At 49.5% G+C, this 23,414-nt stretch overlaps 2 protein-coding genes across 4 annotated transcripts; both read right to left on the bottom strand.

Annotated features, from left to right (window-relative positions):
- Positions 1–491: 491 nt before the first annotated feature.
- On the bottom strand, positions 492–6,247 carry LOC119165855 (uncharacterized). The gene is made up of 2 exons (XM_075871956.1): positions 4,492–6,247; positions 492–2,986 (listed from the first exon to the last, which is right to left on the bottom strand). Exon 2 carries the CDS (start codon positions 1,690–1,692, stop codon positions 538–540), a length of 1,155 nt encoding a protein of 384 aa, XP_075728071.1. The 5' UTR covers positions 1,693–2,986; positions 4,492–6,247; the 3' UTR covers positions 492–537.
- Positions 6,248–12,260: 6,013 nt separating this feature from the next.
- On the bottom strand, positions 12,261–18,413 carry LOC142769086 (uncharacterized). Of its 3 annotated transcripts, none has more exons than XM_075871960.1 (3): positions 17,168–18,388; positions 13,649–13,855; positions 12,261–13,004 (listed from the first exon to the last, which is right to left on the bottom strand). In XM_075871960.1, exons 1-3 carry the CDS (start codon positions 17,759–17,761, stop codon positions 12,768–12,770), a joined length of 1,038 nt encoding a protein of 345 aa, XP_075728075.1. In that variant the 5' UTR covers positions 17,762–18,388; the 3' UTR covers positions 12,261–12,767. The 3 variants fall into 3 exon arrangements, with proteins under 3 accessions (XP_075728075.1, XP_075728076.1, XP_075728077.1); XM_075871962.1 differs by having other exon boundaries at positions 12,871–13,004; positions 13,608–13,855; positions 17,168–18,413; XM_075871961.1 differs by lacking the exon at positions 13,649–13,855 and having other exon boundaries at positions 17,168–18,377.
- Positions 18,414–23,414: the final 5,001 nt, after the last annotated feature.

The raw sequence follows: 23,414 nt of genomic DNA, 5'->3' as shown, positions 1-23,414 counted from the left end.
TGACGCGCCCTGTTTTCATCCACCTCCACAGGCTCGTCGCGTTCGGCAGCCAATACCGTATCCGGAGCCCTACTGTCTTCGATGTCCTGTGATACCCTAGCCGCCTCTTGGCCCGAGTATCCCTGGGGAGTTGTCTCACGCTCGATCGCCTCCTCTTTCGAAACCGAGATCTCAAGTCTCCCCGCGAGAGCGCGGGACCGCGATCGCATGAGTGCCATGCACGCGAGAGGAGATGAAAATGACTGGCCCTTTTCTTTAAGGAGCTGCTCTGTTTTGTTGGAAAAAAGGTATGGAAAATCTTGGGGCAAATTAGGGCTCACGGCCGCCTCAGTGCGCAATTTTCCAAAATATCCCTCTAGAACAACAGCAGCAATTGGCAAACAGACACTTTGCTCTTTTGCAACCTGTCTGATCCAGGCGCATTCGCCAGTATAGTCGCCAGGGGAGATGCAAGATGGGTGTGCTATGTCCATCGTCGCAGCTGACGGCATTTCTTTCCGTTGACCACAATTTCGTGCATGTAAGGCTCGAGTAACTTCAAGTTCTCGTCCGACTCGCGAATGCCTGCGAAAGCAAACGTTTGCTTACAGCTAGATGAGATATGACCCTCCTTTTTACAATTGTAGCATACAATTGGTCGTTTTGACTCAAAAGCTCGAGCGGTGTCGACTCAGGTGCCTCTCCTGGCTTTCTCCTTTCCCTCTCATTGTTAGTCGCTCCCTGACTGAATTCGTCACGCGGCAGAGCCATCTTTTGTGCTGTATTTTGAGCAGCAAGCCGCCTTGAGGAGTCCCTCTTCTCTTTTGTATCCTCGCGATCCAACTGAAAATTCCTTCGCGTATAATACTCATCAGCTAGCTCAGCAGCTTTGTCAATGTCTGTTCCCTTCATTCTGTCCTGAAGCCAGACTCTGGTATCTTCAGGCAACACACGATAGAATTGCTCGAGGGCCACACAATCAATCACTCTGTCGTGGTTACCGTAAGCATCCGCACTTCCAAGCCATTCTTTCAAATTAGACTTAAGCTGGTACACGAACTTTGTGCATGATTCACTGCCCCTTTTTGCTTGCCGAAACCGCTGCCGAAATGCCTCGGCAGACAAGCGGTACTTACGAAGGAGGGCCGCTTTGACCTTAGCGTAGTCGTCAGAGTCTGCTTTAGACAACCGTGCTATTACTTCCGCGGCCTCTCCCGGAATGACTGACAGAAGCTTCTGGGACCAGACACCTTCATTTATCCTAATTTTCTCGCACGTGCGCTCAAAGTTCACTAAAAAAAGCGCAATGTCTCCACCCGTTCTAAACGGCAGAATCAAATCTTGGATTTTCTGTCTTGGCGTTTCGTCTGCCAGGGATAGCGGATTAGACTGCACCGAGGTTATGCGAAGCTGCTCAAGTTCTAGCTCTTTTATTCTAAGAGCATGTTGACGCTCTTCTCGCCTTTTACACTCCTCAGCCTCCTCGCGTTTGCGTTTTTGACGCTCCTCAGCCTCCTGCCGTTCGCATTTTTGACGCTCCTCCGCCTCCCGCTGTTTTCCTTCAATTGTCTCCATAGCCTCTTTTACCTCCTCTTCAGTTATTCCCTCCGCTCTCATGACATCAAGAATATTTCCTTTACGGCTCGTCCTAGCAACAGAAACACCCAGCTGCTCACAAACATCGAGAAGGTCCCTCACTTTGAGCTTCTCCATTGTGTACCGCAACTTGTGCACGTTCCTTTCTGAAAGAGCTTTGTCTCAGAAGCTATATTCTACGACGTGAAGCAAGTCGAGAACCAGCCAAGCACTAGCCACCTAAAGATCTAAAAAGAACATACTTGGCTACTCTGTGCTAACAGGGTCTGACGACAAAAGACGAACGTCAAGCACTCGCGCAACCAGAGCGGTGACTTCGGCCATCTCGTCGTTGCCGTCGAGCGGTGTCGTGGGTGTCCTCGGGCCTGCAAAGATCCGCTCCAACTTTCCAGCCTTTGAAGTCGGCGTAGCGAGCCCCAGGGCAGCAAAACGATATCATGGTGGTCGTCCTCGGGCTTCCAGGAATTTGATCCAAATTTTCAGCCGTTGAGATCGAGGTAGCGGGTCCCAGAGCAGCAAAACGTTGAGGACAGGGGTAGCGTATCCCGCAGCTGCCAACCACTGTTAGGAGTTTGCTGTGTCGCGATGGTAGAGGTGGCGAAGAGCGGCGAGCAGTCGAGCGGACTTCGCTGAAGCCTTAGCCCGAAGGCGAAGCAGGGAGGCAATCCGTTTTGAAAACAGCAACAAAAAGGACCGTTTACTGTAGCAGGTTGTCGTTTGTACAGAGCCGGCCAGCCCGACAACATCGGCTGGGACAAAATCCTCTAACATGGGGCCCGCACGGCCTTAAATAACGTCTTTGGTCCATTCTCTCAGACAAGTTCTTGGGCTCGGAGGGGGAGACGTAGCCATACCCGGAAGTGCAAGGTGGTTCGGCGGAGGAAGCGACGTTATCCCCGGAACTGCACAGTTCTTCTGCACGGAAGGCGGCGCTGGGAGGGGGGAGACAGTTCGTCGGAACAGCGCTCGATCTCGTGAGACGTGCTGCCGAACGAGGAAAATGTATGTGGCACAACAACGACTGGTTTAAAGTTAAGAAGCCGCATTTTGTCACCTAACAAATCCGAGTTCTCGCCAGCAACTTTATGCTCGCACAAGGGGCGCTTTGTTCCTAGCTCCTCGATGTGAGTGGGGATGTGGTCTTGCATTGAGGTCCGGTTGGAACACAAGGGGCACTTGTGCATTCACGGACACACTCCTTTGTGGTTGGTGAGGTCCTGTATCTCCAGAAACTCCAGCGAACAGTAGCTGCAGCTGTAGACTATTCTCGTTGACCCTGCTGCCTCAAACGGAGAGCTTTCCTCTTTGCCAAGGAGGGTGCCAGTTCTCAGAAGCACTGCGTGTTCGCCTCTGAGACATCATTGCACCCCTTGATGATTGGCACCCGCCAACTCCAAAAGGGCTGGAACAACTGCCAGAGAAACAAAAGTATAAATTTCAGAGCTCTGTGCTGCAAAGTTGCCATCATTAGCATACAGTGCTAACTCAATTACTGAATTATGTTGTGTATATAATTTTATAAATAATAGGTCCTACATAACATATCCAGGCTAAATGCACAGAAACACCAAATACAATTAATGGGAAGATGACCACCACTGTAGCTCATATTACACGTTATCTACCGGCAGCAAAATGTCTATGTTCACTTCAATTTCTTTACACACATACCGTAATGGCTGCAATAAAACACTACACATAATGGCGCTGACACGTTCCTTGGCTTCGCTTGTCTCTTGGTCTCATTACGTTGTGCCTCAAAAAGAAAACAGGCCCTTGACCAATTCCCCTTCTTTCATTCATTGTCTACATACAAACCATCTGAAACCATCTCTATGGGAAACCCACACAGGTAAAGCGGTACAGTACGTGTATATAATGCCATAGCTAACTATTTTTGTAATGCTAAACACTGCTACTTTAGCATGACACCAGCTTTACCTACCTACGTAACTATGCCTGGGAGCATTAACGATGTCAGCTCACTTGCGTGATAGTGAAGCTATTGCCAAAAGATTATTTTAGAGATAATTTATCAGTCTAAACTAATTCACTGCTTTGCTGAGATGTCCCTTTCAAGGAGAACACTTAATAAATTTAGACTGATAAATTATTCTGTGAGAACTGTATTATCACTCATATGCTGCAAAGAAAGGTAAGGTAGTTGGGATGCCTGAATACTAACTCAAAAGTTGGGAGTTGGATTTGCAGCCGAGATTTACAGCCCAACTTAAAGACTTGGCGCAGAAATCAGCAGATACAGACAAAATTTTCAGACAAAATCCCTATTTTCAGACAAAATCCAGCAGATAACAATGAAATCAATGCATGTCTCAAAGACTGTCTCGTCTAGCGGCTGAGCTGTAACCCAGAGGAGGTGACGTTTAGTGCACCTGAAATGAGCATGACAACAATGCCAACTGTTATATAACCACAACTCTCAACATGGTCTGCTCCCACTGTGGTTCCAAAAACCACTACGAACGGCACCAGCAGTGAACAATTCTCCCAGCTGGGGCAAAGCCACCGCAGATTGGGGCATGTCTTAACGCATCTGACAAAGAGAGACGATGGGATGAAAAACAAAAATTTAGGAAGGAAAGTAGCAGGACAGAAAACCATGCACCTTCCATGTGCCACAGAGGCATCGATGTCACAACTCGTTCTGGCGTACAAGTTGATACACCTTCAAAAATACAGCCAACTGTTAGTTGAGTCAAACAGACACATTCGTCGAAACTGTTGTGTCTTCAGTGTAAAGGTTCAATGTCTTTGTCATATTTACCTATCTTTGGTCGGTCTCCCATTAAACACAACTTTGACAATTGGTGTCAGTACCGAATTAACTCCACGAGTTCAGAGCAACCCAGGTGTATGTAACTAGTGAGGTCACTCAGGAAAGTTCTGAACACTTACCTCGACACTCCCCTTCAACTTTGGCGGTGTACAGCAGCTCTTCAGATTGGAGGTTTCAGCAGAGACCGTGAGCACAATTACTGGTCATGAAGTTTTGCGGTAAAAGGTCGCCGCAACTCTATGGGAGAACTTGCTGCAAGCGGAGGCTGCGAAGGGCGGGGGGGGGGGGCTCTGTGTTCTCGTCGTGGGCATCGGGCAGACGGCGGCTGAATACCGTGGCACGTCACCGCACGTTTTGTATAGTATGTTTGCGGGTCTGCGTGTTGTGCCTGAAGGACGAAAAGTATGCTACGTACCTGTGTGTCGGTCCAGTTACGCGGAAAATGATGAAAAAGTGTGTTCTGGCTGCCCAGACAGCAAACGATAGGTCCGCGACAGAAAACTGGTGGTGTCATGTTTAATTCCCTGCGAGTATGTGCGAAAACCATCTTGATGAGAGTGAGATCTGTCACATGAACCAGTGGCTAATCAGAGGGTTGTGAAGAAGCCGCACGATATACTGGAGCTGTCGTTGTGCCGAGGATTTTCCACGGCCTCCCGGCATATTTGTCCAGCGCAAAAATGTTCAGAGCTCGCCTGCCTACCAAGCGACGCAAGGAACCGTCAGCCGAGCTGGAAATTGTTGAGGCTGCAACGGCACTGTGCATGAGGCCCTTTGGCAGAGCTGCCATAGATATTGATGGAGTCAATGAAGGTGAGCCTACTAGGCCACCTTTTCTTTATTCCATGCCAGTAATAAACAAGCTCGAGCAGTCAAATGTTCGCCGTAATTTTTTTACGAGCACTGAGACGACGAAAAGTGTAGAGGTGACACGTTTAACAGATGGAGCTACATGCAGCTCCTCAGAGCTCGGTTCAAAGCACTGTTACGCTTCATTTTACGCGAACCCCTTTGGGGCCAAATGCAAGACCACGGACAGCGTGCGAACGCTCCCGGGCCTGTAAACGTATCGGGGGTTGAGGCGCAGAAGTGTATGCCCAGACGCCGAGGAACCTGAGACGCTGCTGCCGCGAAGGTCGTCATGTGCTGTGCGCGAGAACGCAGTGAACTCGTGGCTCATTCGCACCTGGCTCTTGAGTGTGGGAACGCCGGTGGTGTGATCCGTGGCGCGATCAGTCGTGTGATCGGTGGCGTGACCAGTGGCGTGGTAGGTGGTGCGAACACAAGGTGTTCCATATTTGGTCATGTCTGGAGGCGCCTGACGTCACACAAGCGTCTGGAACCCTTTAAAAACGCACAGGGAGAGACTGGGTGAAGCAGTCTGGATTGAGACTCTGCCAGAACTCTGCTCCTCAGCTTCTTACCTTTGTTTGTAAACTTGAATGTCCACTTTGGTCTAACTATGTAGTATTAAACTCTTTTGATTTGCTGTTCTGCGCCGTCTCGCCGGTACTTCCCTTCTCGTCGGTCCTGATGCAAGTTACGAGCACAACCTGCTGACGGCGGCGGTCAAGAGACACCCGTAACAACTGGTGGCAGCGGTGGGATGCTGCAGTCATTTCGACGACTCGAGGGCTGAGCTGCGACACGGATCCACGAGCCGCCTCGTCTGCCAGGCCGCAACCAGATGCAGTGTTTGCGAGGGTCTACGCGGAATTCTTGGCTGTTGAGTGGTGAGTGCGAGGCTTTGTCTGCTGTGCGAGAACAAGCGTATAGCGCAACCGAGAAAGAATGTGCGTGTCTCGTATGGGCAGTGCAAAAGTTGTCGTGCTGAGTTTTGCCAGGCTTTTTCAGTGGGGAAGCGTAACTGGTAATTCGAACGATTGTTGTCGCCAAAGTGGGCTGCGGCAAGATAGTTGTGTACAGTAGGAAAGGTCGCACTGAACACAGCCATGAATTTGAAGTTGCTACGTAAAGCGGAGTTAATACAGCTTGCAAAGGAGTTGCGTTTGGATGTTTCTGACGCACTCTGGAAACCAGAATTGATCGAGGCTATTAGTGCTCTGGAGGCTGAGGAAGATGAGCTGACGGAATGCCTTGAGATAATTCGAGAAAGGGAAGCCGCAAAAAGACAGGCAGAGGAGCGTAGAGAACAGCAAGAGAAAGAGCGTGAGGAAAGGGAGCTCGAATTAAAACGACTCGAGTTTCAACGTTCGAGAGAGCGCGAGGAACGCGATCACGCGCTCGAGTTAAAGCGACTCGAGGTTGAAATAGAGCGCGTGCGAACGGCAGGGCAGAGAAGCGAGGCAAACAGTGCAGGGGTGCACATATCGCTCAAAATGACAGAACTAATTCGCCCTTATAAACTCGGAGAGGACATTGGGTTGTTCTTGGTGAACTTTGAACGGACGTGTGAGAAGCAGGGGTTCTCCGGTGAGTCGTGGCCACAGCGCTTGCTCACACTCTTACCTGGCGAGGCAGCAGAAGTAATCGCTCGTTTATCCACTGAGGAGGTCGACGGTTACGATAAAGTAAAATCCAGTTTGCTTAGGAAGTACAGGCTGTCCGCGGAGGCATTCCGGCGGAAATTCCGTGAATTGGAGAAAGGAAGGAGTGAGTCATACACTGAATTTGCCTATAAACTGAAGTCAAACATGGTGGAATGGCTAAAGGAGGAGAAGGCCTTCGGTGACCACGCAAAGGTTATTGAGTGTTTTTTACTAGAGCAATTCTACAACCGGTTACCAGAGAACATTAGGCATTGGATGCAAGACAGGCCAGATGTTAGCTCTGTAGCCAGAGCCGCAGAGCTAGCAGAGGAATTCGTCACACGTCGGGCTCGCGAAGGCAGTGACAGTGGTCGAAAAGGGGATCCCGATTTTGGGTTCAAGCCAAAGAGAGGGCCTGTGAAAACGAAGGAAGAGCCTGAAATTGGGAATGCCCGAACCGTAAATACGTCGGAGTCGGAACGGAACACCGAACCTGCGTTAGAACAGCAAAGGAAGCTAGAAGCGAGGAAACCGTTCCTTTACTATAACTGCCATAAACCCGGTCACATTGCGGCGCACTGTAAGAAACCAAAAGTTGTGTTTCTATCCATCAGTGGTAGGGACGAGAATATCGTGCTTCTCGAACCTTACATGCGCGACCTTGAAGTGAACGGGAAGCCATGCCGCGTACTGCGCGATTCTGCGGCTACGATGGACGTAGTTCACAGCGCGTACGTTGAACCGCAAATGTTCACGGGTGAGTGTGCTTGGATCAAGCAGGCTGTAGAGTCGTGTAGTGCATGCCTTCCTGTCGCAAAGGTAACTATCAAAGGCCCTTTCGGCACGCTCGAGACGGAAGCTGCCGTGTCGCCGGCACTCCCTCCGCAATACCCTTACCTGTTTTCGAATGGATCTGACAAGATGCTGCGCGAGAGAGGGCAGCTGTTTGGGGAGGCCAATGTGATGGCCCTAACGCGTTCGAAAGCACGGGAACTCGCTGCGAAGGCAGTTGCCGAGTCCCCTTTAGCTGAAATCGGCCTGACGCAGGACTCCCCAGCAGAGGTCGAACTTACACCAGCGTTACAACAGCAGGGGGTCCCATCCGTGGAGGACGAAGCTACGGCACGGGCACCATCAGAAATATTGGAAGAGCATTCCAGAGATTTACTTGTAGCGTCTACGTCGGAAAGCTTACAGCGACTGTTAATGGTAGACAGCATGGCCTTGAGGAATCAACAAGATAAAGACCCGAGCTTGCGAAACATCCAGAGCAGGGTACATGAAAAGATAGCCCCGAAAAACATAAGTTATTATGAGAAGGATGGCATACTGTACAGGAAGTATGTTGACAAAAGGGGTGTAATGTTTGATCAGCTGGTCGTGCCTCAAGCTTATCGAGAGGATTTACTGCGCTTGTCGCATGGAAGTTCTTGGGCAGGTCATTTAGGCGTCAAGAAAACGAAGGGACGGTTGTTGCAGGAGTATTATTGGCCAGGCTGTTTCCGCGACGCAGAGCGATTTGTAAGGACATGCGACACGTGTCAGCGTGTAGGTAAGCCGGGTGAAAAGTCGAGGGCGCCGATGAAGCTGGTGCCTATCATCACAGAGCCGTTTCGGCGGCTCGTAGTGGACACTGTAGGCCCACTGCCGGCGACATCGTCGGGGTACCGCCACGTGCTGACCGCGATATGCCCAGCGACTAAGTTCCCCGAAGCGGTTCCACTTAAAGAACTTAGCTCTGTGGAAATAGTTAACGCGCTCCTTTCCATATTCGCACGAGTTGGCTTTCCCGCCGAAATACAGTCGGATCAAGGCTCTGTGTTTACTAGTGCTCTTACCACTACGTTTTTGGAAAGGTGCGGAGTAAAACTAATTCATAGTTCAGTCTACCACCCTCAGTCTAACTCCGTGGAGAAGCTCCACTCCGTTCTGAAGCGATTGTTGAGGGCGTTATGCTACGAAAGGAAGACGGACTGGGAGCTATGTTTGCCGGCTACCATGTTCGCGTTAAGGACTCCCCCCATGAAGCAACGGGGTTTTCACCAGCCGAGCTCGTGTACGGCCGCTTGTTGCGATCTCCTCTTCGCTTGCTTCGAGAATCGTGGGAAGGCCGAGCCGAAGACCCAGTAGTGGTCGAGTACGTTTTGAAGCTACTGGAGTGTTTAAGAAGCGCTCAACGGCTATCAGAGCAAGCCATGGCTAAAGCGCAACATAGGTCAAAGGTGTACTATGACCGCACAGCCAGAACCCGTCGATTCGATGTCGGGGACAAAGTAATGATACTGCGACCGTCGCAGAAAAACAAGTTAGAAGTGCAGTGGGAAGGTCCCGCGAACGTAGTTGAAAAGCTTTCTGACACAAACTACGTGATACGCCTGCCCGGAAAGCGAAAGATACAGCAAGTGTATCATTGCAATCTGCTCAAGCCATACCGAGAACGGAAGGCAGTGGTATGCATGATGGTGAACATCCCCGAGGTGATTCCAGTTGAACTTCCAGGGGTTGCATCAGTCATAAACGGTGAGGATGGTGAACCACTAATCAAAGAATTAATATCGAAAGCGCAGTTAGAGCCGGAGCAAAAGATCGAGCTCCAGGATCTTTTGACAGAATTTCAGGACTTATTTGTAGATAGGCCTGGAAGAACCTCGGTTGTTACTCATGACATCGAGCTGACATCCTCAGAACCCGTGCGTAGCAAAGCTTACCGAGTGTCACCGCGCCAACGAGAGATTATGGATTCCGAGGTGAAGAAGATGTTGGAATTAGGCGTGATCGAGCCTTGTGAGAGCGATTACACTTCGCCCTTAATCTTAGTTGAGGTGCCGGGAAAAGATCCACGCCCTTGCGTGGATTATCGCAAGCTAAACTCGATCACCAAAGATCAGATTTACCCGATACCAAACATTGAAGAGTGCATTGAGAGGGTTAGTGGAGCTCGATATATTTCCACGCTGGATCTCGTTCGAGGCTACTGGCAGGTTCCTCTCACCGAAAGGGCTAGCAGATATGCAGCGTTCATATCGCCGTAGGGAACGTTCCGCCCTAAGGTATTAAGCTTCGGTTTGAAAAATGCACCATACTGTTTTTCGAGCCTTATGGACAAGGTGTTACGAGGACTAGGGGAATTCGCTTTACCCTACTTAGACGATGTGGCGATATATTCGTCCTCTTGGTCGGAACACATGCAACATCTGCGAGTGGTTCTAACGCGTTTGCGTGAAGCGGGACTAACTGTGAAGGCACCTAAATGCCAACTCGCTCACGCTGAGGTGATCTACCTAGGTCACATAATCGGACAAGGACGCCTCCGACCTTCTGAGCTCAAGGTGGCTGCCATACGCGATTTCCCGCAACCAAGCTCAAAGACAGATATCCGCTCATTTCTGGGGGTTGTAGGTTACTATCAACGTTACATCCCGAGATATTCGGAATTAGCTAGCGCTTTAACTGACGCGCTCCGGAAAACTGAGCCACAAACTGTCATCTGGGATGACCGTAAAGAGGAGGCTTTCAAAGCATTAAAAGCCGCCTTAACAGGTCAACCTGTGCTGAAATCACCTGATTATTCGAAAGAGTTCATAGTTCAGTGTGATGCTAGTGAGCGAGGCATGGGAGTAGTGTTGTGCCAACGAGGAGAGGATGGTGAGCACCCAGTTCTTTATGCCAGTCGCAAGCTGACTGTGCGAGAACAAGCGTATAGCGCAACCGAGAAAGAATGTGCGTGTCTCGTATGGGCAGTGCAAAAGTTGTCGTGCTACCTTGCAGGCTCGAGGTTCATAATAGAGACAGACCACTGTCCTCTCAGATGGCTGCAGTCCACTTCTTCCAAAAATGGTCGCCTCCTGCGCTGGAGCCTCGTTTTGCAGCAGTATTCATACGAAATACGGTACAAAAAGGGGAGTCTCAATGGCAATGCCGATGGCTTAAGCCGAAGCCCCTAGGTCATGAATTCGCCTCGATTGTTTTTCTTCCTGACATAGGTTTTTGTGTTATTATTTCTTCCGTAGTTTTGGAAGACATGTGCATCGTTAGGTGGGCAACGAAATTAGGGGTGTGTTTAGTACTTTGTACGAGTAATAAGATTGAGACTTTTGTGTTTAAGGTAAGCCTGGTGGGGCTCAGTGGATACGTGTCTCGCGCTTGCTTCTTCAGTGGCTTTGTTATCCTGTGTTTTCCCGTGGATTGTTTGTTCAGTCGACCGGCTCTACCATGGCGAGGATCTTGCTCTCCCAGAGAGAGGACTTCGTTGTCATCTGGCATCTCTTCGGACACCACGTCGGTTCCAAACTCTTGGCAGGAACGCCGGAAGAACCTGTGGTTTCCCTTCTTGCTGATGAAAGACCTGAAGCGGTGGGGTGTGATGATCTCACCACCCGGAGCTGCCTGGCGACCAGCTTCACCGACGAGCCCCTGCGGGGTCGCCCCGGAAAGGAGCTCATACCATTGTCTTTGGTCACTTTTGACTGTCGCCATTTGCTGGATTCCATTGTATGGTTCGCCTCCAGCCTCCGGCGAACCTCGACAACATCAGGGAAATCTGGCGGAACTACCTTACGAGACGGAACAGGGCCTGAAGCCAGGTATCATGTACCGTGCTCCAGGTTAAGAAGGCTACGAGCTTCGATGACTGATCCCTGTTGACAGTGGATGCTGTCCCCTGCCATTCGGGATCTCCATCCGCAAGGGGGCAGCCTGTTACGCTTCATTTTACGCGAACCCCTTTGGGCCCAAATGCAAGACCACGGACAGCGTGCGAACCCTCCCGGGCCTGTAAACGTATCGGGGGTTGAGGCGCAGAAGTGTATGCCCAGACGCCGAGGAACCTGAGACGCTGCTGCCGCGAAGGTAGTCATGTGCTGTGCGCGAGAACGCGGTGAGCTCGTGGCTCATTCGCACCTGGCTCTTGAGTGTGGGAACGCCGGTGGTGTGATCCGTGGCGCGATCAGTCGCGTGATCGGTGGCGTGACCAGTGGCGTGGTAGGTGGTGCGAACACAAGGTGTTCCATATTTGGTCATGTCTGGAGGCGCCTGACGTCACACAAGCGTCTGGAACTCTTTAAAAACGCGCAGGGAGAGACTGGGTGAAGCAGTCTGGATTGAGACTGTGCCAGAACTCTGCTCCTCGGCTTCTTACCTTTGTTTGTAAACTTGAATGTCCACTTTGGTCTAACTATGTAGTATTAAACTCTTTTGATTTGCTGTTCTACGCCGTCTCGCCGGTACTTCCCTTCTCGTCGGTCCTGATGCAAGTTACGAGCACAACCTGCTAACGGCGGCGGTCAAGAGACACCCGTAACAGCACACATCCGTTGCTTGGAACTGAGACTTCAGCGTTATCAACTAAAACTTGCTGAGGTGACAGCGCAAGAGAGGATGCACAAAAGAAACTGTACAAATCTGGTACACGCCGTACAAGCACGAAAATTTAATTTTCAAAATGAATGCATCACGAGCACGAAACGATAATTTTTTGCGTCGCATGTTGAGTTGGCTGGTGCGAAAATATATTCGTATAGAGACACTGAATATATACATAGCCTGAAATAGTGCACATGTGCTGTCAAGAGTTGCGACCACTGTGCTTCTGCGACGCGTTAAGATTCATCAGAGTCCTTGAAAGGCTCTGGATTGTCAAGGAATGTTCACGAGACGCTTCGGGGGAACAAATAAAGCGTGTTTTTAAATTGGTAGCAATACTCGCAGCCGAAGAAGCACGTGCTTCTTGCCATTGAATGACTAACTTCAAGGCCCCCATTCGATTCTCAATTCTACTGTATTAAAACTTCCCCGAATTTCCTTGACCGTTTCGCAATTCTAATGCGTGCCGTACCATTGCAGTGCCGGGGCCACACCAATGCCCCCGTGCACACGAGGGCGCGCCTAGCAGTTGCTCCTGTCCCTAATCACACTTTTTTTTGAAGCTTCAGGACCAGAAAATGTACTAAGGGTTTGGTTTCAGTCCACCTGTGTATCCTGATGGGAACAATTGATGCTTGCGAGGACTTGCACAAATTTTCGTCGGAGATTCTTGGTGTCTCAACAGCGACGTCCACACCACGTTTTGATGGCCGCGATGACTCTGCCTGTTCTTGCGTCGATTTTGGGCATGTGCTGCTGTTTAGAGATTCGCCGATTTCGACCTGGACAGATGAGAGATAAAAAAAAGTGAACAGGTAAAGGTTTTGGGGATACAAGTCTTGATTTTTTAAAGGGACATGTTCAAGTGGTAATCTCCCTGAAAGTGCAATCACAAGGGCATCTTCCATGTTTTGCATGCTTTCCACTTTTAGGAGCAAGAAATGCAATACTTGTGTCACATCGGCGTCTGGAAAGCCATTGTCAATAGTCAAGCACAAACTGTCACACAAGTGATTCTGAAGGCTATTGAGTCAATAGTCTATCAAGTCAACTTAGCGCGTCAACAGTCTATCAAGTCGAGCACCCCACACCTGCTTTGAAACTTTAATGGCTATTGAGCGATGGAGGCAAAAGCGGTATGAATGTGCTAGCAGTATGAATGTGCTAACACTGACAAGAAGTAACCACGTGGCCACAATTTCGCTGCTCAACAACTTAAAAACCAAATGCACGTTAGCAATTATGTGAGACCAACTTATTTAAATGTTTCTAAGAAAAATAAGAGATGCATGTGTACTTTAAAGTGCATCTATGTTATTTCACTTACAATAACATGAAAATGAAGACTTGGAGCATTGCACAATTTTTGCGAGAAACACACAAACCACTTAATAGCTGTTTAAAACTTCGTGTAGCAGCGTGACACCTCTATTGAGTTGTAGAGCTGCGACGTTTTGACGGGCGTTGACTCTATAGCCTTTGCAGATAGCCTGTGCAAAACACGCATAACTTGTGTAGTGGCCTGCATCTCGTTCTCACTGTCGGCCCGTTTGCAGCAGATAGCAGGCCTCGTCACGGTGATTTTCAAGCCGTCTTCGTCAGGCAGTCTGCTTTTTCGTGTTGATGCTGCGGCCTGCGAACAGGAATGGCCGCTAATTTTTGAGAGTCACATTCTCCAAGATGGTTAGTATAACAACTCCATCCTTCCCTGTATGTTATTTCAGCAGAGTGACTGGTTGGGCGAGTCGGTTCATTCTTAATAAGCTTATGGCGCTAAGTTAAGAATGGCGCTACGTTACGCTTGTCCTTCTCTCATGTTTTTTTTTTGCTCCATAAGCTACGTTAAAACCAGTATGTTAGGCTGTTCTTTTTGGTCTTTCTAGCGCAATTTATTTGTAGTCTAATAGCGAGTCTCGGGAAGCCATTCCCAAAATGTTCATTGTCTTCCAGTCACCTGAAATGTTGTGGGGCGTTGTTAGTCTTGCGTGGTGCTTCAACGCCCTACTCTGCTACTTCAACAGCAGAGCTGTTCACAACCGAAGTGAATCTATGGGGATTCTTCGTCCACACTTTATAACCCAGCTACGAGAGTGAAGCCAAATAAAAAAAGAGTGCATGGGCAAAAGTCAGAAAAAAAATTACACCATCTCCCACTAAAGGCAACCATGAGCACCTAGCAAAGCAGGGCACAGGCCGAGTTAAGGAACTGTTTACCATGGGCACTTTGCCCGATATTTACACATCCTTGCAAGTAAAGCACAGCATGAATTCCCTGTAGTTTATGTCGCTGTTACTCGCCTTGAACTCTTGTTTGAGCACACCACACAGGTTCATCGCCATTCCACGTGGGCGCAAGTAAGTTATTCGCTCGTCTGCAGAATCACCGATGCCATCACGATTGCAGAGGTAGTGCGGGGAGGAAAGGTCACAGCATCTTACCCAAGCCCTCACACAGGCAGGAACGTGCTGCGCGTTACGGCAGGACTTGGGCCAGCTGTTGGGCAGTAAGAGTGGTCGTGGCGCACACTACTGGACTGAACTCCACGATAAGCTGCTTAGCATCTAAAAAGAGCGTAGCAAGTTGAGCCCCAGCTGTTGGGCAGTAAGAGTGGTCGTGGCGCACACCACTGGACTGAACTCCGCGATAAGCTGCTTTGCATCTAAGAAGAGCGTAACAAGTTGAGCCGCATAGAGAAAGAGTACAGACATAGATAGGGTGAAGCTGGTTAGAGAGGGCACAGCAAAAGTGAAGCTGTGACAGAAGCGGTGGTGTGGAGGAGAGAGCAGGCACGCAATTGACTGTGCCGGTGAAAGGGGTCTCCCAAAGGTAGAGCGCAGGTAATGCTGATCTCACAGGAAGAAAGGTGTGCTGTACGGTGGCGAATACGGAGTAAAGGTACGATCTTGCCACCAGCTTCCCTATTTAATGAGCTTTCACGACATTCAGTTGAAGCTGCACATAACTTTAATATGTTTAATCTTAATTAACCTCCACAGCCACATTTTAATGAAGATATGAAAAGGCTGACAATGTTAACATGAGCCCTCCAATTATCCCCTCTAGAAGCACCGCGTACTTCGTGACAATACACCCAGATCATGAAACCACGCTTCTCGAAACTTGAGTTGCACGCACAAAGCAAATTTTAGCAGTTGACATGTGCTTGTCCACCAGTCCCTTCACTTGATTTCAGTCCAGCAGTCCTCTGGAGCTTCTCTGTCTTACTGTCTCTGCTTTCATTGCTTGAAAACGCTCCCACAAACAGTTACACTTTACATCCTTCTTCATAAAGTTCGCGTGTAGTTGGAATTTACTCACTACAGTGTGACGCCTCCTCTCACCAGAGAGCACTTGCTTTGCGAAGTCCACACCAGTATGCCAACAACCCACACAATTCTGCACAATCTGACTCTTCACTCGAGCCGTGAGAGGTGCACACACTTTCGTGATGCAGGCATGTGCAATCATCGCAACTTGCCTCAGGAGCCGATACGATATATGAACCCGAGATTCATTATAATGCAGGAGTTACCCTTCTCGATGAATAAAAACTGAAACAAATAGTGCAACAGCAAGAATATGGCCATTGTAAAATGCACATTGATTGCTTTTCCTTAATGAACAATGCTGAATTACTCTTATGATTCATCATACTTTGGCATGAATGCGTTCACACTCTACATCGATACAGTGCATGACCAAGTAGCGTCTAACTGCACGATTTCCGAACACCAGTATTGCCGTCTTGCGAGACCAATTTCATACAGGGGCAATGTCCGAAAGGGAGCATGTAACAGAATGAAAGTTAAGCCAGCGTTGTACATCGATACAGTACATGACCAAGTAGCGTCTAACCGCACGATTTCCGAACACCAGTATTGCCGTCTTGCGAGACCAATTTCATACAGGGGCAATGTCCGAAAGGGAGCATGTAACAGAATGAAAGTTAAGCCAGCGTTGCACCCTCTAGGGTGCGAATTCACTTATCATGTTCATAGTGGCAGTGCCGAATCCAGAGGGGGGCACAGCACATAAAAGCATGGCTTCTAAAATGCACAGCACATAAAAGCATGGCACCCTGGTGTTAGAGAATGATAAATTGAGTGACCAGAGATGTCTTGAGGCCAACGTTTCCTGCTACTTTGCAATCACGAAACTATGTAGCAATGTGCGCGCGCTGACTTGGCGTTTAGCAGAAAGGATGCGACGACTGCCACAAATTTTTTTCCTTTCTTTCCCACACTCGTTCGACCGCGATCACATCTACTTTGCCACTCTTACCTCACCCAGAGTTAGCAAACAACTTTGCCAGTTTCTCGTGCGTTCTATTCCTCGCCGGGTTTTAGTCATGCACTCTTGCTTCACCCAGAGTTAGCAAACAACGTACCACTTTGCCAGTTTCCCGTGCATTCTATTTCTTGCCAGGTTTTCGTCGTGCAAGCGGAACATGCGGAGAAGAAACGGCTATTCACTTCTTTGCAGCAGTTTGTTTTCAGGAGAGGCTCTAGCGGTAGTGACACATGGTCCCCACTGTGATGAAGCAATGTGCTGAATGCCCGATTGAACTTCATTGAAGTCTCGCTATTCAGGAGCGCTTCCTTGCAAAAATTGTCAGCTCTGTCGTGAAGCATTTGCACGTTGCAGTTGTGTAGACTGGATTAATTACACAGCGAAGAGCTTGCTCACCACTTTGAATAGGTGGTCGAATGTTTACATCACAAGGTTCGTTCATATTGATTGGTGCAACCGAACGTTGGGTGTAACCAACACACGCATGCATTGCTTTAGCACAGTGGGGTCAATCCGTCGCAATCACTATAGCTTCGAAATTGTAGTTTCAGCCGACGCATCTCCTGAAAACAAACTGCCGCAAAAAAATAAAAAAAAATCTACCGTTAAGAGAGACCATGAGGCGATGCGAAGCAGCACGGGGGGTGCACACACCTTGAAGGGGTCGGGTTGAATCGGCGACAGCTCGTCGTTACACTCGCGCAGGAGCACTTGCACCATCGCGTTCGGTTGGGGTTTGTTGTGCATGCTACCGTCCTCGGTCAGATCGTTATCGAACCAATTACGGTCGGAGACGCAGCTGCGCCCGAAGTTCCGGTCGAGGAATCCGCGCTGTAACCGGGCGCCGTCGAAGCCCGGGCGTTGTCTAGCGAGCCGTTCTGCACGGGCTTCGGACTCGCGTCGTCTGTCCGCAGCCGACGCGTTGGCTCGGCGCTGACGCTTAGCTTCGACGTCGGCGTTGCGTACTGCGGGGTTTGATTGCCGACGCTGCCGTTGCCTCTCGGCATGCCGTGCCCGCGTTTCGTCCGTAGCAGTTTCCCGCCGACGTTGCCGTTTGCGCAGGGCTTCCCTAGCGCGGAGCTCGGGGTCCGCCTGCCGACGTCTACGCTGCGCTGCGGCGCGTCGGGCCTTCCGCTGCTCCCGAAATTTATGCTGCGCTTCGGCGCGTCGAGCCTTCCGCTGCTCCATCCGCAGTTTCGCGATCTCGGCAGGCGGTAAACTGCAACTGGCGCCGACGTTGGAACTCATGACGCCGGCGCAGTGCTCGAGCGTGAGTACGACCTAACAGCCTTTGATAGAACTATAGTGTATTAGAATATGATAGAACACCCAAGATGTATGGAACACCTACATAAACAAGGAGGGGGAATGTGGGGAGAGAGAGAGAGGTTAGCTACGGAGCCGGTGTTCTGTGGCCCACTGGTTTGTGGAGGGGATTCACGCATGCGCAATAAGGGAGTCACGCCGCACATCACAGTGGTGTAAAACTTAACGAGAAAGTCGCTAAATTTAGCGTCTTTTCAGTTGTCTAAGCGACAATTACATTTCCTTGGTGTATTGGTATCATACAGTATTAGCATAAAGTTTCTTAGCGACTAAACTGCTTGTGGTGCTGCGATCTTTAGAGTGTGCAATGCTTCCCGGTTCTGGGCGTAGCCAGGAGATAGCACCGCAGTGAAACTTCATTCGTCACAAATGAACTTGATTTGAAATGTTACTCAAATATAAAATCACCACCCTACGTGCGCCTTATCAAATTAAAAACCAATGCCTCAAAAAAAAAATTCTGCATATTCACCGTTTAGCGACTTTTAGCCGAAATTGGCGACTTTCCAGAAACGTTCTGGCGACTGCAAAAAAAAAAAAAAAAAAAAATTGCCCGCAGCTTCCCTCGGGGGAACACTGAGGAGGATGCGGAGCGTAACTCACGCTAGCCGAGGGAACTCGACCGGCAATCAACGACTGCTTGCACGTAGCACACACGACGTAGTCGGCATAGTCGGTGCCCTTTCCAAACGTATCGCAAAGAAGCGACAACGCTTTGGAGTTGTTCTGAATGTTGCCGATCCGAGTTAAGTTGTTATCGAACCAAAGACGATCACACACCTTGCAGGTGTGGCCGAAGCTTCGGTCGAGGAAGTCGCGCTTGAAGCGAGCGTTGGGCGTGGCATACTGCTTGGCGCGCCACGCCGCTACCTCGGCGCGCTTGCGCTCGCGGGCAGCATCGGGATCGGCCTCTCGTCGCCGACGCTTGCACTCGGCCTCCCGTTTTCGAAAGTCCGGGTCCTCTTGTCGACGCTTACGTTTCAAAGCGGCCGAATCCGGTGCTGCTGCTCGACGCTGACGTCTCTCAGCGGCTTCACGTTCTCTAAGTTGAGCATCTTCCGCTCGACGCCGACGTTTACGTTCGGCGTCGCGAGCTCTTCTCCGCGCTGCCTTGTCTTCGGACGACGACTTGGTTGCGGTTCCGCCAACACTTTGGCCGGCGCTGGTTGAAGGGACGTCGATCATTGCGACCTCGGACGTCGACGCGCCGTACAAACCAACCGACGAGCGGCAACTGAGCGAGCGAGCACCGACCTTGAGTATATATACAGTGCGACGGCGCATGCACTGTCAGCTGTCGAATGTTCGAGAAGGGGGAGAAGCGCAACGGCGCATGCGCGCTAAATTATACAGCTAGCGAATGTTCGTGAAGAGGAGAAGCGCACGCGGTGTGTAGAGGAGGAAGGGTGCACAGATGGTGGAGGAGTGAAGCGCGCGCGGTGTGTAGAGGAAGGGATGCACAGATGGTGGAAGAAGGAGGAGGAAGCTTGCGGACGGCGCCGCACTACAAGCCTCGAGTATTAGATGCTCCGCATCTAAAAAAAAACCTTAGCTCTCGATGAACCAACGTTTATATATAAACGTTGCGAATAACTAGATAACAGCCGCATAGTTAATGATAAAAGCATTGTATCCGAAGGTAGGGTGGCTTACCTAAGAGAATCGTGAGGAGATGCGAATGCACGGCGTAGTAATTTTAATGGCGTAAACTAATAGGGAGTTTTCGAATAGGGGACCCAGAGAAACAGCGTCGAGACCACTGCGTAAAACCAAACCACGTTAGTGTTTTGCGTTGGGGACGCTACTTTTCGAACTTGGCGGGCGCCCCAAAGCCTTCCCCAAAAGCTTTGCGACAGATGAACATGACACCACCCACATAACGCGCCGCAGACCCTATTCGAAAGCTCTTTGGTCCTGCTTGACCAAAAGCGCGCCTAAAAAAAGGGCTTTGGGGCCCCTATTCGGAGACTCTCTAATGACGAGACATATGCCGTAAGCATTTATTCTCGCGCTATAACTATCGTCTTGTCATACCACCTAGCCCAAGCTGCCACACTCCCTTGCCGGGTTCGGCAAGATCGCTCATGCACTGCGGACGACACCAAACCCTCACGAAGAAGTCACAACTACAGGGGCAAATTTCTCCGCCAAATTTGGCGCTAGCCTGGCAACAACCACCCCTAAATCTGGCAACTGACTTATGCAACGCCAAACAGAACATGGCCATTTATTTACCGTGCAGTTGTTACCAAAGTTGTGGTCCTCGAAGTCCTGCTTCAAACGGGCCCGCCGCCGAGCGCGCGCCGCCGCTTGCGTGGCGCGATCGAGAGCGCGGGCGGCAGCGAGATCAGCCTGTCGTCGTCGCCGCCTGCACTCGTTCTCACGCCGCTTCACATGAGGATTGGTGGCTCGCCGTCGACGTTTCTCCGCTGCCTCTCGAGCACGAAGTTCGGCGTTCTCGGCTCGCCGTTGACGTCTCGCAGCGGCGTATCGAGCACATATTTCCGGATTTTGGGCTCGGCGTTGGCGTTTCGCAGCGGCTTCCCGAGCACGGAGTTCGCTATCGGCAGCTCGCTTCGCTCGCTTGCGTGCGGCTTCACGCGCTCTTCGCTTCGCAGCTTTGTCTTCCGCTTCTTTTTTTCCGGTTGGAGACTTTGAAGCTACTGCAGTGACGTCACCTCCAGCGAAAGGTGCAATGCTCGGGTTGCATTGCATTACGCTTCTTGCTTGGAGTACCGTTGCAGTCAGACATTCGACTTTACCGACTTCTGCCATCGCCTTGAGAGGCGCCCAGTCAGCGAACCCGCGATGCGAGCGCCCTCTCACACTAAAGCACGCTCCTCTGCACACGCTCTCAGCCCGCACCACCTGCTCCGGTTACTAGGGGCGAGGATATGTGCGCGCGCCTGCATCTGTTAATATCACGGAGGAAGGAAAGGTGGTTGATATGGGCAAGTGAGAGTGGAGAGATAACACCTGCCGGCGCGCGGACACCGACAGACGCCAGGAGCTGCGCCGTGCTCCGAACCGGGCTGCAGAAATTAGGCTCCTTCTACCAACCACTATCACCACCACAGACGCCTGACATGCAAGGACTAAGAAATGCATTCACATTTAAAAATGACAGCATATCCATGGGGTGAATGACGGAGAGTGGGCGAAGCTCTTGTGTATTAAAAAACGCCAAGGGAGACCACAAGTTCTATCACACGAAGGACAACGAAGATAGATGGCAAACAAATTTCGACGACTTGAGCAACGCCGACTGCCCACCATCACGCAGCGGTACCTCCAGTCCTTGGAGCAAAACATCAATCGAGCCACCAAATTCACGTTCGTTCCCTCACTTTGAGGGATTCCCTCAAAAAAAAAAAAAAAAAATGTTCAATAAGGACTTAACGTGTGTTTGACATTCATTTTCACATGGTAACCTACAATAAATTGTATTAGCGTCTCGTCTAATATTGATACCATGATGGTGTAAGTAGCCTTGTACATTTGTAGCTTGACATTTATTAAATACTGAATACGCATTACACTAAAGTCGTGCCTTCAAGGATGTTCTCAAACATGCAGAGAAATTGAGACAGCAATTAGTTTTATGGCTTCTACAATAGTACTACATTAGCATCACTTTATGACCAAATCTTGATAGGCATTCCTTCATGACCTCTCGATTGTGATGCAAACGAATTTCTGCAACGCTCTGCTTACAGATAAAGCTACATACTGTCTTCAATGTGCAGAAAACCTGTGTCAGCCCGCTTTATCTGTTTATCAAGTTGTATTGTCACTTGGGTAGGTACAGCAGCCCTCAAATATCCAGTTAGCTAGTTATCTCTCCTTCAGCTCTCCTGCAGTGCGTGCTATAGCCCGATGCATGCATTTCTGTAATTTGTGCAGCCTCATGGCAGAATGTGTTCGTTAACTATGTAACCCGCAATATAATACACACAAGGTGCACATCACTAAGTTGCTCTATATACTTGATGAAACCATAATTATTAAGATAAAACTAAAGAAGGAGATAGAACGTTCAGGGCAATGCATCTATAAAAGCAACTGCTCAATAGTTTGAGCTGAAATGCGTTCAGCAGCCCGTGCTCGTCATACACACGTAGAAACAGTTGCAGCACTTTTATGGATTCAGTAGATCTTTACCGTGACTCAAAATAATTTTTTTATATGGCCGAATTGTCCTGTATTTCCAGGCCTTTGGTATGCATGGTCCGCTATACCAAGCTGCAAATCTGTGTGGCTGGCGCACGAAATGATCACATTTCTTTCGCGAATGTTTCATACCTTGAATCCTAGCGCTTGGAAGGAATCTGTTGCTCAGTTTTCTACATTTTGTAGACACCAACTCAAGGCACACTAACACAAAAACGTACTACGGCTCCACGACTGTGAAACCTGAGGAAGTGTGTCACATGGGTACTCGTTAAGGGTACTTTAAGGGTACGTTAAGGGCACATGGGTACTTTTGTTAAGTAACAATCATTCTGCAAATCCTAATAATTCAACTACGCACAAGAGAAATCTCCTACCGCCACTGCATTGCAGGTCAAGATCATGTGGCTATATATACGGGGCAAGGAACAAACGGTTGAGCAGTGCGAGCAGTTGGTCTTTTTGATGACGAGACTCACTAGCAGACGCTGCATGCGTCGGTGTTGTCTTTTGCAGGCAAGGGTACATTCTCGTTCCTGGTGAGGTGGTAGTTACTAAGCGTTGATTGCAGAAAAAGCGCTTCCACGGTCAACGCCCACCGTTTGCGCTGTCTCGCCACGTGGCGAGTGCCGAGGCGGTCGCAGTCTCTCCTGCGCTAAACCAAATGAAGCATCACGACAGCAGATGACGATGCACGCCGACACGCTGAGGTGCTTCACCCCTAAATATAGAGCATGCGTTGCCATATATACTGTACAATAACAATGGATGGAAAAAAAGAGGTGGGACCTGTTACCTCTGTCTCCTACATAACGTGGGCACAAAGATATGCGAGACCTGGCTTTTACGCCTTTTACTGGCGTTGTTTTCAACAATGAGCGTGTGCACGTGCTTGTTATTTAACATAAAAAGCAATATCTTTCTTCCATTATAGTCAGCTGCAAGTACAGGAACAAAAAAGTCTTTTTTTTTTACATATACATTCCATGTCTTCTACTGTTGTTCGAGTACTGTTTATGACGATGAAGTTGTGCCGATGAGAACGGAAACTTGGTAATAAATTTGCAATTATATTTACTAACACATGCTATTTCTTGAATCTATATTTTGTATGCCAGCCATGTGCACAGCACACAGACAAGCACAGATTCTCTCCGACCCAAATGACCCCAGACTGCTGGGTTTAATGCATATATACAGAGATATACAAAGATAACTATGAGTGCACAATTAACTGCAGGTACATGGTAGTGTGTTCAGGCCCACATGTACTTACCATCCAACATCCTCCCTACATTGATTGAGTTACGTCTTGCATGTTTGCTAATGTTTTTTCTTTCTTTTCTAGCATTTACATACAGCGCACACACTGTCATGGTTTCCCAAGTGCCTTGCAAAAAAGTAC

Source organism: Rhipicephalus microplus, chromosome 8, assembly GCF_043290135.1.
Source record: "Rhipicephalus microplus isolate Deutch F79 chromosome 8, USDA_Rmic, whole genome shotgun sequence".
Taxonomy (NCBI): Eukaryota; Metazoa; Arthropoda; class Arachnida; order Ixodida; family Ixodidae; genus Rhipicephalus; species Rhipicephalus microplus.
Note: the sequence above shows the minus strand (reverse complement) of the source record. Positions and strands in the feature narration are given on the sequence as shown.

Coding starts and splice junctions, on each gene's coding strand:
- LOC119165855 (XM_075871956.1), bottom strand. CDS start 1,692: ATGGAGAAGCTCAAAGTGAGGGACCTTCTCGATGTTTGTGAGCAGCTG.
- LOC142769086 (XM_075871960.1), bottom strand. CDS start 17,761: ATGAGTTCCAACGTCGGCGCCAGTTGCAGTTTACCGCCTGCCGAGATC. Junction 13,856..17,167: donor TTCAACCCGACCCCTTCAAG/GTGTGTGCACCC, acceptor TCCTGTTCGCAG/GCCGCAGCATCAACACGAAA. Junction 13,005..13,648: donor AGCTCTACAACTCAATAGAG/GTGTCACGCTGC, acceptor TCATCTGTCCAG/GTCGAAATCGGCGAATCTCT.